Source organism: Lepisosteus platostomus, chromosome 13 (assembly GCF_059453375.1).
Source record: "Lepisosteus platostomus isolate fLepPlt1 chromosome 13, fLepPlt1.hap1, whole genome shotgun sequence".
Lineage (NCBI taxonomy): Eukaryota > Metazoa > Chordata > Actinopteri > Semionotiformes > Lepisosteidae > Lepisosteus > Lepisosteus platostomus.
Window position 1 is genome coordinate 31,043,989 of NC_142623.1, and position 19,847 is coordinate 31,063,835.

Below are 19,847 nucleotides of genomic sequence, written 5' to 3' on the forward strand. Positions count from 1 at the left end.
GAGCTGATTTATCTGTTTTTATCCTCACAGACCCTGTTCCTTGCTTTTGCATTACACGATGCCTGAGCTCGTAAAGCGTGTACCAAGCAGAAATCAAACAGACACTTCCAAATAATGAGGACTATGAATTTGTTTTATTAGCGATCACCGCGAAATAAAAGCTCCCTTTGATGACTAAAGGATACTAAAGTCAGCGGCAGAAAATGAATATTACAGAAGAGACACTCATTCCAGATTTTGATACTCCTGAAGTGTTAACCACAACAAGATCATCTTGGCTCTGTTCTGTGAATGCACAATTACCTAGCAGTACAAGAATCTGGCCATTCTGTGTGTACAGAGTTCTGATTGCAATGTAATAACACTCTGAACTATCTGCAGTACATAAGCATCAGGATTATTTTGACTAGGAACGTGAATAGAAATCATTTCTTTACACAAAGGGTTGTGGGAGTCTGGAACAAGCTGCCATGTCATGCTGATTCCCTGAAGTTTTGAAAAAGGATTCCTTGCAATCCTCTGATCCTCCTGGCTGCATAAGATCCTCAGATGAATTAATGATCAATTAGCTCACTTGGATATAGAAAGTGGATATAGAAGGAAATGGTAATTTGATATACAGTATATGGGCCTGATAATCTAGTCTTTTCTTGTAACCTTAAGGTGTTATACAGTATATGCATGCTTGAGAAGGAAAACCACAAACAACCCTGGAACTGAAAAAGAAAATGGTTGTGCCATATTGATAGTGCACTGTTTGTGCAACAGTGCTAGATCAGAAAACGGGATTTTGCCCCAAAAAAGATTGTCCATAAAATTGACAAAACCTCTTCTAGAATAAGGGGATTAGAAGACAGACACTGGAAGAAGGCTGTGGTTTGCAGGCGATTAGGAGAGCCAAGATGTGCGTCCGTCATTCTCCAGCCGTAACTTTTCTTTCTGGGCTTTAAATTTGCTCCGGATGCGCAGTTATTCCTGCGCTCCTTTCCCCTTGGTTTTTTTTCCCCCGCAGTTCAGTCAGGTACCCCCCCGCCCCCCTCCCGCTTGATAGATAGAGAGCTTCCCCTGCACTTTTTGATGATGCCAGCAACCATTTGCAAACAAGGAGCAGAAGCAGTTATTAATTTATTGGAGGAGCCGCTCCCGGGTTCAAACGCGGCGCGGGCTCTCTGCCGGCCCCGGTGTTTCTGTTGTCGGCTGACAGGCAGATTCCCCAAGGCGGCCTCCACCTGTACTCCTCTGGTCCTCGGCTCAGGCGGCGCTTTCTTCTCTCCCCCAGTGGCTCTGCCAGCTCTCTCTGATCTTCACTGTCTATCTGGCAGGGTTTTTTTTCTCTCTCTCTCTCACCAGCTGCTAGGACTCTCACTCTTTTCTTCCTTTCCCTCCTTCTCCTCGCAGTCCTAGTTCTCTTCATGGGCAGGGTCCCCAAAGGGACTCCTTCTTTTGGTCTCAAGGATGTCTTTCAATTCATTTCCTTTATTACTCTTTTTTTAAATAATAAAATATATATTTATTTTGAGGCATAGAGTTCCCGCATGTAACTCTCTTGATCTGGGAAATATACCTGAGAGACTTAATGCAGGTACACTGTTGTGAGTCCTTGTTATGTTGCTTTTTTTAAGTCACTTATCCTTTAAGGGATGCTCTTTCCCCCAGTTGAAGGTTTGAACTGCCTGTTGCTACTTTAATAATATATGTGCTGGGAGTTGTGGAGCGGCAGTGCAGCCTGGCTGTTTAATTGTACACAGACAAAGACAAAGCGAGGAGCCGCTAGTCTCTTGAAAAGAAGCGAAAACCATCAATTAAAAAATTTGCAACTGATCAGATAGTGATCGGCAGAACATCGCGACAGAAAGTCAAATATCGGGCCGTTTCTAAGAAGGAATCGTTGTATGCTGTGTTTTGTTCTCCCCGAGCGTCGCTACAGCTCTCCGCCGTGCAAATGAGGGAAACAAAACCTTGTTTTTCTTTCTTTTTGTTGTTGTTGTTGTTTGTTTGTAACGCAAATGAAAATCTGCCCGCAGTATTACAGCACACGGAGACGCAGACCGCTCCGTAGGAAACAAATCGGACATTCATTTCAGTTATTCTGATCCTTTTAAACGAAATGCTTAATTCGCAAAAACATCACAAACGTAAAAAATAACACTCAGATTAAGGGACTGCTATATAAATATTAATTATTAATATATAGATGAAGGGTGTCAGACTGGAATGTGAGCAGTGCATAAAATCAAAACAAATTAACTCTCTAATTGCAGTTGGCACCAACTGATAAAAGGGGCAATTGTACCATTGTTAATTAAAAAAAAGCGATGAATTATATCAGGAAAACAAGAGTGGAGAGGAGAACAATGGAGACCAGCGGTATAGCCTGTCTGCACAGAAGATCAGTGCTCGCGGTTTGTTTCTGCGCTTTTGAAGCATGAAAGATGGAAGTCAGCATGAGCTCTGTGCTCCTGAAAGGAGGTGAGAAACAGCTTGGCAGACAGACGCGCGGGCCGCGCCGGAGAGTTAATGGCTGGAGCCGACAGTGTCGGCGTGGAGCGCAGGCTCCAGCCTGCGATGACGGGACGCGGAAAGGCCCCGGCATCTCTCCACACGCCCGGCCGAGCAGTCGGGCTTGTCCGAGGGCACTCGGAACGAGGGGTGTCTCGGGATTGTAACGCGGAGCTCTTGTACTCCGCTGGTGAAGCCACAAACCTTGAGCCCTCCCGCAAGAAGAAAATGAATACCTGAAATTCGACAGCATCAGCCCCCGTCTCTGTGCACTTTTGTGTCATGCTGTGAAATAGGCATTTTTATAACGTTTGGTATATATTCTTTAAATGAACAACAAGCAGGATTTGTGCAGAAGGTGAAAATTACACGTATGCCCCTTTCACAGTCTGTCTATGTATACAGCCCGTGCTTTAAACATGTATTAATTAGTTCTAACTAAATATTGTTTTGGAAGGATTTTCATTTAGCTAAAACTTATGTCTTAAAACATCGAATTAGAAAGCTGTAAAATATCAGCAACCTGTGTTGCCTGCCGATATTGTTTGATCAACATCAATCCCCTGTTAAGCAGTGTGGGTAACTCGTCAATCGCCGAGCACCTGTTGTAGGAGTTCATTAATCTTTTTAATGTTATAATAAAACTGGTAACACTTTAAAGGTCTCGTGTGCCACTTATAACGTCTTTCTGACAGGAGTAATATTAGTGTGACATTAAACTGGTGGGAAGTGATCTCTTTCAAAGATTAAAGGTATTTTATGAAGAAAGGCTGCACTGGCCAACCCACACATTACACCAGAGACGTTAACAAATGAGGTACACTGTAACTAAATAGCTTGAGACAGAGAATTTCATTTATTTCCATTAAGAAAAAATGTCCAATGTCTGTGTGTCCCAAAATGGACAGGCGTCCTGTCCAGGGCGTATCCTGACTTGTGCCCATTGCTTGCTGGGATAGGCTCCAGCTCCCCTGTGACCTTGAACTGGATGGATGTTCTAATGCTCTTATCATATCTAATGGTACTGTCTTATTTAGGTAGTTTAGAATGTGAATGTGCACTCGAAAATCACTGGGCTCTAACGGATGTCTGTATCTGACACCAATAAAGTAAGTCAGAGCTGTGAGATATGGTAATATAACAAGAGTTCGGAACGTTTGGGAGCCAGACAAACCTCACATTCCTCCCATTACTCATAGCTCTCTGTAAATACAGGCCTGTAGACCATTGTTTCCAGCATCTGTTGCACTAATACCCCCTTGGGCATCCTAAACACCACCTCCAGTTCCACAAGGCTTTGGTTGTTGATCAAGGGTTTTGACATCCTTGGTCCCACGTTGAGTTGGTCATCCCTCCAATCGAGAAAAGTAGAGCCTGACACATCGTCATACGGCCAGCAGCCATATCACCCTGCAACTCACAACTGGCAGCCCACTGAAGCAAAGCAGCTGTGAGCCTGGTCAGTACCTGGATGGGAGACCTCCTGGGAAAAACTAAGGTTGCTGCTGGAAGAGGTGTTAGTGGGGCCAGCAGGGGGTGGTCACCCTGTGGTCTGTGTGGGTCCTAATGCCCCAGTATGGTGATGGGGACACTATACTGTAAACAGGCGCCGTCCTTCAGGGGAGATGTAAAACCGAGGTCCTGACTCTCTGTGGTCATTAAAAATCCCAGGGCATTTCTCAAGAAGAGTAGGGGTGTAACACTGCCGTCCTGGCCAAATTTCCCATTGGCCCTTACCAATCATGGCCTCTTAATAATCCCATCTATAAATTGGCTTTATTACTCTACTCTAATAGCCACTAATAGCTGATGTGTGGTGAGCGTTCTGGCGCACTATGGCTGCTGTTACATCATCCAGGTGGGGCTGCACATTGGTGGTGGTGGAGGGGAGTCCCCATTACCTGTAAAGCGCTTTGAGTGGAGTGTCCAGAAAAGCGCTATATAAGTATAAGCAGTAATAATAATAATAATAATAATAATAATAAAAAACACGTGCGTCACTGCAATTGCGTTATTGGGGTTTGTCTGTACCTTCTGCACTCTTCTGCTCTTTGGGAGCAAATGAAAAACCTGCTAAAAACGGACAGGCGAGCAGCAGGCGCGCTCAGAAACTCATCTTCACTTTCGCTCTCCTGGTTGCTGATTTTCCAGCCGAGAGTCGGAGGCTCCGAGAGGGAGGAGAGGTGCAGACAGGGCATCGTCATTCAGTCATTCACCCTTCAGAGCCACGGAGCGTAAAACACATCCGACTTGTTTAAGACTCTTTGGCTACGAGTCCCAAACTGTTTCTTTTTAGGTCTCTGAGCCAAGACAAAAGTATTCACGTATCCTAATGGCTAGTTTGTTTCTCTTTCTTTACTTTAAAACACGTTTTTAAAAGCCCAGATGCCATCATTTCACAACTGCTACTAAAACAAACCAGCAGGGCCATTTATAACCGCGCCGTAATGAATCACCCAGCCAAACGCACTTGTTGGAGGAAGAAAAAAATGTTCTTTCTCGGTTCAAAGCTGACTGCATCATTCATTACACACTGGGTGCCTCTGGAGCAGGAGACCAGGTGACAGAGCTGAAGTGATACTGCTGGAATCAGATGCTTTTCTTTGAGATGTGAGGGCTCTGCCTCATCAATCTTGGGAAGCAGCAGGGAGAGACCGGGGTCTAGGCACTCTCGTGTACAGCGACACAGTTCGCTGCCTCTCGCTGTGTACGAAGGCATCCTCTCCTTTGAGGAGTAAGTAGATCACATGCATGCATTTTCTCTCTCATTAACCCTCTGCTGTCCCCTTATCTGCGCAAAGTGACAGCCTCAAAAGAGAGCTGAAAGGGTAGGTCAAGCACGCTCTATGCCTAACGACCCCCGTGTCAGCAAGGATAAATAGTCGCAGATCCATGATTACTAAATGATATCTTCACTTAGTCATCTATCAATCACCCTGCTGCATTAGTGAGTGAGTCGTTCTCCCCTGGGCTTCTGAGAGAGCGCGAGTGAGAGAGGGGGGAGGTCTGGAGCATCAACTTGTAATCTTTAACTTTCAAAGCAGATATTTGAGGTTAAGTGCACGGCGGAGGGGGGGGGGGGGGGGGGGTTGTCGTGGGGTCCTGCCTGGCTCAGTAATCCATTAGCTAATGGATGTCTAAAACCCTGTCACTTCTCCTCCGCTGCCATTTTCTGATACCGCTGCGTGTCGCACCTGCTGTGCTCATGTGGCGCTTCTGCCAAACAACAGTAGGAGAGGAGTGAAAATAAACAGGGGAAGGCTGTTTTTTCCCTCTCCCCCCCCCCCCCATCCGCCACTTCGCTTAATTGATTTAATAAAAGGAAGAAAGTCACTCACACCTGAGCAGCAGCTCGCCTGGAGGAGCCGTGATCCTGTCTGGAGAGGCAATTTCACTGCGCCGGAGGAGCAGTGTAACCGGAGCCTGTGAGGGCTGTAATCTCGAGGGTCTCTGTTTTGCCCTCCGTGGGGTTGCCCCTTCCACGGTGTTTGCCCTAGTCGTGCTGAGAAAAAACGCCCGGCCAGGAGAATCTGGCAACAACTTTCCCCGCTGCTCAGAAATCAAGATTTTCGTCCCTTTTAACCACCTTGCCCCATCATGCAATGCAGGAATCCTCGCTTCATAGCCACTGCCTGGGACCTTAATGATTTAATGATTCATTGATGCGCTTCTGCAAGGCGAGGCAACAAAAACTTTCAACTTGGCACTTTTCGGGCGACATACAGAGTCGCCTTCGGTCCCAGCTGCCAGATTCTGCTTTTGCACCTTTGCAAGCTCATCCGGCACATCTGCCCGGCGTGATTTAAACAGCAGGAAGGAATGATTGTTTTCGCTGATGACCGTAAATGCAAATGATGAATCAATTACATGCAAAATGCATTTCAATTAATAACTCGAAAACCATCATTAATATGGTTAGGAAACTCAGTGGGCATATTCATGTTGCTACTAGGTGCAATACATTAATGAATCAGCCTAATTAAAACACAAACCTTTTCAGGGGGGGGTGTATTTCAGGTTGAAATGAAGAAGGGCAATTTTTAATTGCTGGTCCTCAACAGCAACTTTCCTATATGATGGCACATGTGGTGCACATTAAAACCAATAGCGGACTGGGGGCAGATGAGTGATGACTGCACACAGCGCATTCTTTTTGAGCTGGGTTAATCCAAACAGTTTCATGCAGGTAATTCAGCCTCTACTGTTTTCTTTCTGGAAACCACTCTGAGAGGGTGTTTCAAATTTATCTTGGCCACAAAAAATCTTCACCCTTTTCCGTGCTTAGGAGCCACATAAGATTTGTATGCAGCTGAGCGCCAGCTGTATTGAAATATCCCCATGCCAGTCTGCCAGCTCTTGCAACTGAAGGCCAGTTTTGGATGCACCTTTCTCTGTGGCTTCTGCTGTACTTGTTAATGGCAACAGTGAGGGTGAACTAAACGTCACCACATGGATGTTCTTCGAGAGGACTAGCAGCCAGCTTCTGTGTGATGGCCTTCAGACCCATACTACAATACTGACAGGACAGGGAGGGGAAATGCTCTGGGGTTCTTGTGCCTCTCTGGGGACAGGAAGCTCGTAAAGTGAGCTTTGGGTGCCTCTCTTGAAAGAAAATGCCCTGTGAGCCGCCGGAGCCCTCACCCTCCACAGGGCAGAGGAATGAGGTGGCGATCTCCATACAGACGGGCTAGAATCAGATCCAAGACCCAGCTGGGGGCCCAGAAGCTGTGAGGCAGTAGTGTTACACATCATGCTACAGGGGGGCGACCTGGCAGGATTAATCATCTTAAAATGAGCAATAACCGGATCTTCGTGTGAGGACATCTGAGATACAGTGCACATTCCAGTGCTGCCAGCTCTTGCTTGGAGAGCTCAATGTTCCTGCTTGAGGAGTGCAATGCTGCTGCTTTTGAGGAAAGCAATATCGTTGCTTGAGCAGCTCAATGTCCCTGCATGAGGAGTGCAATGCAGTCGCTTGAGGAGTGCAATATCCTTGCATGAGGAATGCAATACTCATGAAAATGCCTTATTTTATGCCCTTTTATTACACAACTCTGCTTCTGCATTTCAGAAAGGCAGTTCCCCTCAGCAAGGGAATAATCAATAAGGAGAATATTACCACTCATACCAAATCTTGTGCTCTATCTGTGCTCCACTGACACCTCACCCCAGACTGCACATGAAAATGAAACGGAAAGACATCAACGAGATCACAGACAAGAAGTAACTTTAATTAAATATTGTGAAAGTTGAAAAGTTATTTTACAGCTCAAAGTTCATCAAAAATCATAATCTATACAGTAGTTTTTTTTTCTTTTCCCTATTAATACAACTGTTCAGTGTGTGTCTAGTCAAAGACAGATTTGGAAAGAAAAAGAAAAAAAAAGAGCAACCAGCTTTTTTGTAGTTTTTTTTTTTACAGAACCTATCTTTGATCTTCTGCCAATCTGCACGGTGAGGACGATACTTCTCTGCCAATTAAGCCATTACAAGGTAAAACCTGAATCTTTTTTTTTTTAGAAAAAAAAATCAAAGCAATACAAACACGAGTGTGCAACTGAGGGGCCTTACAGTGGTCCCCTCCTGTAATGGCAACTGATGCTCTTAAAACATCTCATGTGAGGAAAGAAAAAAGCCATATTGTCCTTTGGCAGACCAGGTTAATACCAGTCTTTAAAAGGCAGTACATGCATTCCTTATGGAATCTGGTTTGGGCCACCTCCCATATAGGAAAAGGAGAAGTCAGAGTTTTTAGGAAGAAGCCTTCGGTCAAATGAAAACCGCGAGAATCAGCGGAATCAGCCAACAGCCACAATCAAAAAGAATGACAAAGCCTCTCAATGCAAGGGATTAAAATAAAATAGGGTTTCGGGAATGTGGCTGATAACTACAGGGTAATCGCAGTCCAAGGAAAAGTAGTTACTTGACTAATTACACAGATTCCATTATTTCCCCCCAAACTCCTGTGCAGCAAACACTCCACGTGATCATGTAGAAAGTCAGAAATCACACAAATAGTCCTTCATTTTGCTTTAGGGGACTGTTTATATTGGCCAGTGCTGGGGCATACATCTTTTTCTGACAAGAAATATGGCTTTTAGTTTTGTCTTTGTTAACCTGACAATAACAAAAAGAAAAAGTAAAAAAGGACAGGTTTCACTTAAACGTAATGACCCCAATCCCCACGCCACAACACACAGTAAATATGAATCGACCTCCTATCTGTGAAATCATTCTCCACCCCCCCACCCCCCAAAACTCCCAGTTGAAAAGAAACGCCAATCTCCTACATCTTGTTGAGCTGGACACACGCTGGCGAGCTCAAAGCACGACTCAAAACACACGTAAACATCTCTCAAGGTAACAAAAATTTTGTGCTTTTTCTTTACGAAAAACTCCTTGCATTTCATTTTGTTTAAATATTTTGTGATGACAGTTGGGGTGCATTTTTAAAATGTACAGGTGAGCTAATGGACATGATTTTGCATTGTTAAGGCATCCAATTCTGCTGGTTCACAAGTCGGTGAAAGAGAAAAAAAATAAAACAAGAAAACAGAAGAGACAGACAGGCAGGCATAAATAATGAAAAGAATAAAGGGAAAACAGTTAAAAGAAAGAAAGTATTTTCATATTTTTTCCTCTGAAATGGTCTCCCTATTTTCAATGCACAAAATGCAACCATCACTCCAACAGGAAGAGATCCCATGCATATTATTAGGTTAAAACAGTATCAGTTTCTGTAAAGCCTCAAAAGCAAAACAAAAAAGATATATATTTATATATTTATATATTTTAAAAATCTACATAACTAAATACTATCCGAATAAGATGCTACTTTTTTGCCATACAATTTAAAAAAAATCAAAAGGAACAAAAACATAACATTTTTGTTAACTTACAAATAATACAAAAATAGACAATGGCTTTTGTTTTGGATGGAAATAAAAAAATGGAAGCATGGCTTTTCAAACAATACAAAAAAAACAAAAAGTACAAGTGAAAATAACATCAAAGTCACATTTAAACAGCGAGAACAATCGAGGATGACAAAACTAAACGAGTCGGCACTTTTATCACGTAGCAAAAACATACACACTTAAAAATAAGCTAGGGGAGAAGAACAATGTACAAATTCCAGAGATAAATACATTATTTATATGGATATTTTACAAAAATTTCCCCCTTTTATATCCAAAATCACGTTTTAGTTTTAATTAGGTTTTAATTTCTTTCATTGCTGTATTCGCAAGCTAAGGGCGGCGAGATCTTTAACACGCAGTAAAAATGAAAACATCTGTGACACAATACTGAAAAAGCTGCCTTAAGACATTAAAAATGTATAAATAGATTTCAACAATGACTTTGGCAAAAAAAAAATAAAGTCACCAAATACTATATTCGTAACTACATACAAAATTAAAAACAACAACTACATAGAAACAATTGTGATATTTGCTGGGTCTCTGACATGTTTTAAGAGCCGTTGAATACAGTGCTGGTTAAAAATTCAGTCATTCGTCATGTCAGAAGCCTCTGCTCCTTCACAAACACCAAGAAACCTTTCATTTTCACTCGAAGATGGCTGAAAAAATCCCACAAAAGGTTGTTTTTTTTCATTTCCCTCGCTGGGTTGTCTTATTATAGACATAATAAGCTGCAGAAAAGTAAAGGCCAACTCACACGGTCACGATCTTATATAAAAAAAAAACAGCATCACATTTAACAAAAGTCATCTGCAAACGACTAAAAATATAAAAGCTCTAAATTATATATCATGGAAGTTAAATGGCAACAAATCCCCTGATAACATTTTTTTCATTGATATTCCTGCACTGGGTAGCAGCAAAAATATTGTACATCAAGGTCTTTTCATTCCAATTCGAGTTTATAATTTCACCTGTTATAATTATTTGTTTGATCGAGTAAGTTTGTTGTTGTTTTTTTCTGGGGGCGGGCGTTCTTGTCACGCACAGTAGATCCACCGGAAGTGGTAGGAGTCCGGGTTTAAAACCGAATCGAAGGCAGGGGAGCGGGCGAAGCGGCGGGACTCCAGGAGGGGAGAGGCCGCAAGGGCGCTCACACTAACCCCGAGGCCGCAGGAGGCGGAGAGTGCCTTGCGGTGCCGGCCTCGGCTTCACCGCTGACAAAGGCGCACTCCATGTGTCATTCCCACACTGTATGAATGTACTGTTCCCGCAGGCTGACGAACATGAACGACACCTAGCACGCTATCTTAAAAAAGAAAGAACGAGAATGTAACACCCAGTCTGTCTGCAGGCTGTTAAAATCATATTAAATAATCGTTCTGTTGAGATTAACTGGGTCTCGAAATTGTCCAGTCCGCAGCCCGGGTTAGTGCCTTGTGCCGCGACTTTCACGCCAGAAATACCGGCTTTCTGATGGAGGGAATAACAGCAATACATCTGAGGAACAATCTGTTAGGGGGAAGACGAGTCTAGCACTTGCGGTTACTACATCACTGTGTGCACCAAGAATCTTAGGGATCTAATTTTCTAGAAGAAAAGAGTCTTTGTCTTACCTGGCTATTGAAGCAATTTTTAGAGCATTTATTTAACATACTAAATGCTGTACCTGCTTTCTGGTTTAGGTGGCTAAAAGGCTTGTGACAGGTGACCCTTACTTTTTTAAAAGGTTACAATTCCATTACAGGCCCTAGTCTCTACTGAAAATGTCCACTATCTTCCCCTTCACTATCACTAAAACCATCTTTCCCCCTTTTTCCACATGCACTGCTTTTATAAACATAAATAAACACACAACTGTCATATAGTGTCCCGGGTGTATGTTACAGTTTATAAAAAAGGCATATGATTGCTGAAATTAAAAACCATACAAGAAAAAAAAAATGGAAAAGCAGATCTTTTCCTCATAAAGAATAAATATTAGTCCCACATGTACATATGGGGCTTAAAATGTCAGCTCCATCCTTGTGTCCCCTTTCTCACGGGTTTCTACAAGGTCTAGAGATTTGTTTTTTTTAAAAAAAACTTGCTGCAATTGTTCGTTTTCCTTTTTTTAAATGTGATTCCTTTTGAAAAGGCCTGAGTTAAAAGTTCCACTTCTCGCCAGTGAGCTCGATTCCGGAGTTACACCAATTCGTCTCTTCAAATTCCTGCTGTTCTTCGTACACAAATCTTCTACATAGGAGGAACTATCATCCCGGGAATAGCTGATTCATACAGGGGGGAAAAACAGAAAGAGAAGAAGAACATAAATTAATCTTTTTATTTGCCTTAACAGTTATTGCTGTTCTATTATCTTAAACAGTTTTAAGGAGTAAGTCCAACTCTCAACTCCCAACCAGAAGAAATACAGTACATACTGTACATATACTGTACAAGACTGTTTCTGACGCACACACACACGACATATACCTCATTATCCTTTTCACATTTGCTTCCAGAGGAGCTTTTGAATAGTTACAGAGGACTGAAAATCTGGACATTTATCAAAAGGCTGCAAGAAAGCATATTTTAAATTCTATCAGAACAGAAGTGCAATTTCTATCCCCGTTTTAGACAAAGGCATGCTGCTTCTTTTAATTATCTGAATCCTTTACAACCCCCAAAAGCATATCTTTGACACCGTGACCCGGATGTTTAATACAGTGATAAAAGTAGGTATTTATGACAAATACTCCGAATGTACAGTGAAGCCAGGAAAAACAGACATTCACTTTACAGTGAAACTACACCTTATCTGGATGGAAAATATGGACAGACTTATACCCTGGTGTTTTGTGAGCTGCTCATACACTAAACAGTTCATTTCCTGTGCAGTACTGTGATTTAGCTTCAGGACAAGTGACAGAGGGCCCAGATTTACCACTAATGTTTGCAGTGTAATGAAACACTTTTCTTTGCACGCTTTTATAACTGTACCATAGCTTGCTCTGCATGTGGCCTTGGATAAGGCCATGTGCCAAGCAAGCCTACAATAATAACACAAGTACAACAGGAACACAGGATTATTTTATAGAAGTAATTTAATTTATATCTTTTGCAATACTAATCACTATAAACTGCTGAAAATACTGTCTCATGAAATATAAAATGTTGATATTAGGACATAAAATGACTCTAAACCACTCCTTTCTGTGATTCTACTAGAATTAACATGAGCATTTTTAGAATGTATGCACTGGGAATTATCTGGCTCTGCCCCTTTCAGGTGTTTTTACCATGTGATAAAAAGAAAGAATTTGTAAAATAAAAAAAATGTCTTGATCCCGCTATCGCCTGGCTGATGAATTAGGGCTGCCAGTTGAATTCTTTTTTTTTCATATATTTTTTAAAGCAAAAAAAAATGCTTATTATTGCAAGTTTGACTTTACGTAAGTTTGCAATTGCTGACAAACACAAAATAAAACGCAGGCTGTTTTTCTGCAGGCGTTACGATTTGCCTCTTTCACACTGCAGTTCTACTTCTTGAAAAAAAAGGGGGCATCTGAATTCTTCTAATAATCTCAGAGTATCCAATATATAGAAATCACTCTGTGGGTTTTGTCGTCCTGCATCTACAAGTTATTAATCTAAAATGATGATGATATCAAAATATTAGCCCACACCTACAGCATCTACTGTATCTCTCTGGCAACCTTTTGTACAGGAATCACAGACCACAGTACAGGGAAAAGACTACAGAGATTTACATGTTCTCCATTATATGATTAAATGAACTCTACAATAATGAAAGCACACCATAAACATTGTTCTTACAAAATGTAATCTAACAATTTTATATAACACCTTTAAAAGCAATAATCTAAAAGCAATGCACAGATTAAAGGAACTTACTTTTTCCTCATAGAGCATTAAGAGGTTGCTAAAGCTCTGTGATTGATAGTAGCAAATTCAGCGCTTCGCCGTCGTTCAGACGAAGTGAACCTCACTACATCATGATGCAATTAAAGTAGTTTTCTGCAGCTGGGATTACATAACACTGCACTGGAGGAACATTCATTTTCACAGCACGCTATTGCAGAAGCCATGTGAGAGTAGAGGTGAACCGCCCATTGCAATTCTAGTGATACAGTATGTGTCATTATACTGTATGTGTCCTCACACATTTAGCTGCTTAAATCTGGCTGCAGATAAACTGTGCTATAAAATAGTACATGGTAAAGGATTTTCAGAATTGGTTAAAAAAAATACACAGCAAAATGAAACTAAGTTAATCGAACATTGTTTTTCACAAAGTGCTTTGAAAAACCGGCTTCTGTCCTGACTGTCATGTTTCTTTTGAGTGTTTGAGTGCTATGACACCTGGCCAAATTAATGCTTGTCTGACCAATCAAAAATGTGCAGTCCAGGAATTCTAATGTATGTCAAGTAGTCAGATGTTATGCATTCACAGGCCAGGACTAGATGAAACTGAGCACCTCCTGTGTTATCAGATCTATAAAAGCATACAAATGAAGCCATTGCATTTACAATGCTCACACACAATTTCGGTATTTGACCTTTGGTATAATTTTACTGTTTTCATAATCAATGTTACTTAGAACACAGGTCTCACTGCAAAGCATTAAACATAACATTAGAGTACAAAAAGGTTAATTACAGCGATAAGTGTTCTGTCTGTAGCATTCAAGTTCTTTCGTTATAACGTGGCTAAACTGCATGTTTCAAAAACATGCTATAAAAACAGGATTATACTGACAAAATGAGAAACAAAGTGACTATTTTTCATAAAATCGCAGTGCAGAAATTACTCATCAGACGAGGGGCAGCACAGACAACGTTCACATTACAGCTTTGATCTGTTTCAACGTTAGATTCTACACTTCAGAGGTATGGCCCTGTTTCAAATCAAGGGTATAGTGGTTGGTGTACAAGATTACAGCTGTCTTTTTTTTTAAACTCCCACATACTGTAGACAACTGATCGAGTTGTGCCTTAGCTCATTGCATAGACCGGTAAGAACATAACTTTAAAGTCAGAAATTTCCCGAGCCATAATTAATACAAATCAAATCACAGCTGTCTGCTGTTCAGTTTAAGAAAAATCGAGAGCTGTAAAGCTGTTCGGTACATCTTGGATGAAGGCACTGATTCCTGAGTGCCTTTTCCTGCACCACATATGGAAAGTGGTCTCTACATCAGGAACGCATAACATCGATTCATTTACTCTAATTGCGCAGCTGATAACACATGGCACCTGGCTATCCTTCCTGTTTCTGGAAATCGGCTATTTCTCGCAGGATGTCACATTGTAAAGCACAACTTATTCCCCTGGATTTGCAACACAGCCACAATATGAGCTGCAATTCCTCTCTAGCTTTCCAGCAAATCTGTCCAGGATACCTCCGAGTCTATGCTAAGGCATCAGCGCAGTTGAAGCATGGAAGCCAAAGCACACTCTTGGTATTTTTGTCTCGTTTATTTGTCTATATCTGCATATATCCGATGAAGGAAATAATTAGGTTTGTAACTGATTACTGAGGTTGGAAGAAAAACCACTTGGCACTTCAGGAAGAGAGTTTGACAGGCCTGTTCCTTATGGTTGACCATGGTATCCTTCCTGCCTATTTGTCAAGTTCTTTGTCTTTATTTTTTATTTCCAAGTTAAATATGGATTCCCTCCTTCCATGTTTTTTCCTACTTTTCTTTTGTAGTATTGTGGTAAACAAAAAAGTAGCCAGCAAGCTTGGTCACATGTGCTTTGGGTTTATGCAGCTGGAAGGCCAGGTTTTCAGTTCTATGGCCAATAGTTAACTCTAAACTGCAAGTGGATGCCCCCTTCCACCCCACCAAAAAACAAACATAATGCAGGACAAAAAACAAAAACTCAAAATAAAACAGAATCCCACCCCACTGACCTTTCATCTTAAAGGCCTGTGATCTTTCCCAAGTGCTGTGTAGTTAATCACAGTCCTTCACAGGGCACAGGCTATCACTGTGGGGACGTTTTCATAAAACTTATTGGTTTCCTATTGATTTCCTTTCCCTCCTCCCTCTAAATCCCTGGCTATTTTTAGAATGTCTTGGTCGTGTTGGAATTAAAAGACCTACATGAGAATCTTCAGGTTAACCTTGTGCTCCGAGTCTGTGTGTCTGCAAAACGTGATAAAATAAGGCTACATTTTCATACCTTTAAAGTTCTATTTTAAGGAAAGGTGTTTGTGGTCATCAGGAGCCTTATACTGTATATATGCCAAATATTTTATTTGCATCTACACACCTGTTTTGGTTTTAAAAAACTGAAAATAATTTTGATGAAGTTGTAATGAACAGAGGTTGTTGATCCAAGACAACTGCATTACATGAAGTCAGAAGATCCTTAAATTAAAAAAAACATTGTTTTCAATACAATTTATGCTATTCTCTTCTAAAGCAGACATTGTATGTCATTTGTGTGATATTCATTCTTGTGTCCCATGAGAAACTCAAAAGAATCATATTACATCCACCATCTCCAAAATCTCAAGCACTCAAAACATATTTATAACCCAGTCCTATGAGCATCAACACAAATTGCCTTCTAAGACTTCGAATGTCTAAAAGTCAGAAGTTTGCTTTTTTCCTTAACCCATGCTGAAATTATTGCCAATTTGATTATAGTTGCATACATGTACCTCAACATATTTCAACTGTGTGTGTGATAAAAGCTATTATATCTATGATTATCCATTATACTTTGGTAAATGTTGTAGTCGTTATTAAATAATGATGCTGGTCTATAACTCACTGCACTAATGTAATCAAAATTCAGTAACTTTATTGGTGTACGACATTCTCTATTCTTCTGTACGTACTGTTAAGTAAAGAATGTGGTCTGTAATTGTTTGATTTCTATATTTCTAGATTTACTTGTTAATGAGAACAGTCAGTTAATTATCATGCATTGATTTCAAGTCAATGGGCAATAGTCCATAATGCAGTCAATATTCATTGTGACATCCTGTACATGTAACTTAGCTATGATGTTAGTCTTTGATTTAGTGCATTATTAGATGGATGGACAGTTAGTGATAAAGATCTTGACTAGGTTTATCATAATGGCTCACTTTGCCCCTTTGGGAAACATTTTGTAGATCACATTCTTTCGAATGTGAGATCACATTTTTCTTACAAAGAGCATTTTAATTTGAAAAAATTGAGAACTGGCTCAATTCAGACTTGTACAACAAAGGCTAAAAGCCTTTCAGAGTTCTCAAAGGTAGAGTCAATTTAATGGACTCTAGGTCCATAGTGAAATATGAATTGGAGTGGAAACAAGAGAGAAGTTAATTTAAGAAAATGAAAGGAGCTGTATATTTATACAAAGGGTTATGAGATTCAGAAGCAAAGAAACCAGACATGTTGTTGAAACAACAATCCTGGCTTCCTTTAGGAAATGGCTGGATGACAGCCCCCAAGCAATGTGCTACTAGCAACCAAACGAGTTATCCAGGTCAAATGGCCTCATCTCTCTTGTAACTTTCTCATTTACATTGAGAAAAAGAGCTCCACCAGTAGAGAGCCAAAAAACTCTGACACAGCAGAAGAATCTGGAGAGACAAGCTCAGCTCAGATCACTGAGGGTTATGCATAAACACTCCAGAAACAAAGGAAAGCCTCAGTGCGCAACCCACACAGTTAAAGAGATCCGCGGCACCTGCTGTAAGCTTATTTCTCACACTTTAAAAGAGAACTAAAGCAGAAAGAGAGCATCTGCTCCCAGGGAGGTAGAATGGTAATGTCTGGGGTGAGACACAACTAATGCTGCCTAAAGAGAATGGTTAAGTCTGATAATCTAAACCAGGGAACTTAAAACTCCCTGATTTCTGTGTTCGATTGTCAGCAGACTCACAGCTTGACCTTGGGCCACTGAGCCTCCGCCGGTGGTTTAAAAAATATTTTTTAAGATCTAGATAGGAAAGTGGAACAGCCGAGATTAAGGACCGAACTCGGGTAGGAAGGGTAAAATACATACAAACTTGATATAACCTAAACTCAAAACTCCCTTCCTGTTTACGAGGAGAAAATATGGGTTTATGTACTGGATCTTACACAACCAAGCTACCTAACGAGAGAATCTGCTACAAGAGATTTAAAAAAAAACTTTTTTAAGCAATATGGTGGTGTGACAGTAAACGCTTTTGACGGAAAATACCTGAGTCCTAAGTCTGGAGTGCCTTCTGAGTTCAGGAGATTCTTGGATCAATTAATTACAAGCTATCAAACAGCTTTGATATAGTCAGTCATGTAATTATCTGATGGAGCTTTTATTGGCTGCCTTCTCTAGTTACCTTTCAGAGGCTCTACGAGATCCTAGCTCTATCATTGGTCCACTTCTGCGAAGGACTGAGTGGACCTCTTCCACTTTTCCATGCATCACATTACTGTTCTTCTGCTCTAGGCCGGGGGTTCCCAACTTTTTTAGTCAGCTGAACCCCTTCAACCTAAATCATTTGTCTCAAGTACCCACTTTCAATAAATGTAGAAAAATGCTACAGCAACCCTCTTAACACGCTTCTTTTCACTTTGTTAAATATTAATATTCCTACTGTTGTTTTTCTTATTCTTATTATTACATTGTTATTTATTAATAGGACTATTTAATTTGACATTGACGTTTTCAATCTCACAAACCCCCTGCATTACCCTCACGAACCCCAAGGGGTTCACGAACCCCCGGTAGGGAACTCCTGCTCTAGGCAATGGACTGCTCATTCCTACTTTCTCTTAACTGGACAGATTTCTTACTCTGGTAAGTCATCATTTCTCGTTGTCTTCACTAACTCTCACTCTTTCTACACAATTTCTACCTCTATCTTCAACACTCTATGGGGAGCTGATCCTGTTTGGCCAGAGACACGTCTTTAACAAACCCCAGCATTCCTGACACTGCAGCAGTTGATTTGCTGTTTCCTTCCCTTTCTCTTCTATCTTGCCTGTCTGTCCGCCTTCAGAACGTCAGACACAGGTTGTACTTGTGATTAAACAAATGCTGCCTAGACTCCTACTCTTTATGCTATGAGGAGAAAATGCACTGAGACCTTGAATGCTGATGACCCACTCTTCCAGATACCAAATTCTCCCTTCCTCCTTGATCTAGGAAGCCATTTCTGGACCTTGACAACACACGTCTATACCACTGGGCCTGGCAAACAAGTTATCCAAAAGCTGTTGCTTGTTCAAGCTGTTCTACAGGCCTGCTAGCCAGCCCAGACAATTTCAAGAAAGAACTCCTAGCTGCAGACTGAATCAATTTCATCCCAACTAGTCACATAAGCCTCCTGATTGCTCAGAAGTGTGGCTACTTCAGCAGAGCCCCTCTCCCAACAACTCTTTTCCCTCCCATGGAATTCCACTCCCTTCAAGTGCTATAGACGCAGTCAGGCCAGCTGTGTCTTGTTCTGCAGAAATTTCCACTTACCATACAGCCGTCTTGGCTCAAAGTCACACCACAGGGCCTGGGTTTTGAGCCAAGATGGTGGCTCTGAGAGGATGCACCTCTCATTGCAACATAATATCTCTAATATTGCTTCTTCTGATTCTTTTTTTAAAATCATCTGGATTTGTTTGTTGCACTAGAAAGCAAGACATTATCCCTTTTCTTTTGGTTATATAGACTCGTCGTTAATTTAAAAAAAGACAAAAGCAAATGACATGACAAAACAATTAAGGCACCGGAAAGCACAGCAGGCACAAGATGCAAACCGAGACACGAGCTATCCCTTTCAGAGGCCTGGAATGCTCCAAAGCCTTCCTCCCCCCTCCCCTGCCCCGCTGTTTTCCAGCTCTGGACCGGAGGTCTGCCGCCTTAGGGTTGGAGCACTATAGCCTGACAACTTTGAAAACAGTTAAATATACACAGCTAGGAAGCAGGTGAAGTGCCTCACTGAAACAAGTTGTCAAATGAAGTCACTCAAAACTCAGCTGGGCATAAAATCAGACATGATATGGCTCTCCAGGGCCAAGGCAGCAGATCCCAGGATGAACCATTTTTCCGGAATGGGAAGTGGCAGGAAGAGGAATGGATGAAAATTAGTAACGTACTTCAGGAGAAGGCCAGGCCCTGCAGAGAGCCGGCAGTGGAGTACTTGCTAGAGTCCACAAAAGATTGATCTGACGGACGGGGGACGGGAGGAGAGGGCAGGAGAAGAGAGAGAAAGAGAGAAAAAACATGGTGTTATTTATGGATGGGGAAAAAAAAGGGGGTTAGGATCTGAGCACAGGAAGGTTAGAGCAATCAAACACAAGCAAGAGTTAGTCTTGCCTCATACGGTTTTTTTTTATTTTTCCTGTGTTTACCAGGAACAAGCTCTGATCATCTGGTTGTATAAAAGGCCTCAGTGCCCCGAGCCAGTTCCAGAAGTCCCGTCATCGTATATAGTCCACC

The 19,847-nt window shown here is 41.5% G+C and overlaps 1 protein-coding gene across 3 annotated transcripts in view; it reads right to left on the reverse strand.

The window, feature by feature from the left end:
• Positions 1 to 7,709: 7,709 nt before the first annotated feature.
• The window catches only part of ebf1a (EBF transcription factor 1a), a 194,491-nt gene continuing 182,353 nt past the window's right edge, over positions 7,710 to 19,847 (reverse strand). For 2 of the 3 annotated variants that reach the window (XM_088604121.1, XM_088604120.1), the window contains exons 16-17: positions 19,505 to 19,573; positions 7,710 to 11,689 (exon numbers count right to left, since the gene is read on the reverse strand). In XM_088604121.1, coding sequence (XP_088460247.1) covers positions 19,506 to 19,573 — 68 coding nt within the window. In that variant the 3' untranslated portion in view covers positions 7,710 to 11,689; position 19,505. The remainder of the gene's footprint in view (positions 11,690 to 19,504; positions 19,574 to 19,847) is intronic. The other variant, XM_088604122.1, reaches the window with a different exon arrangement.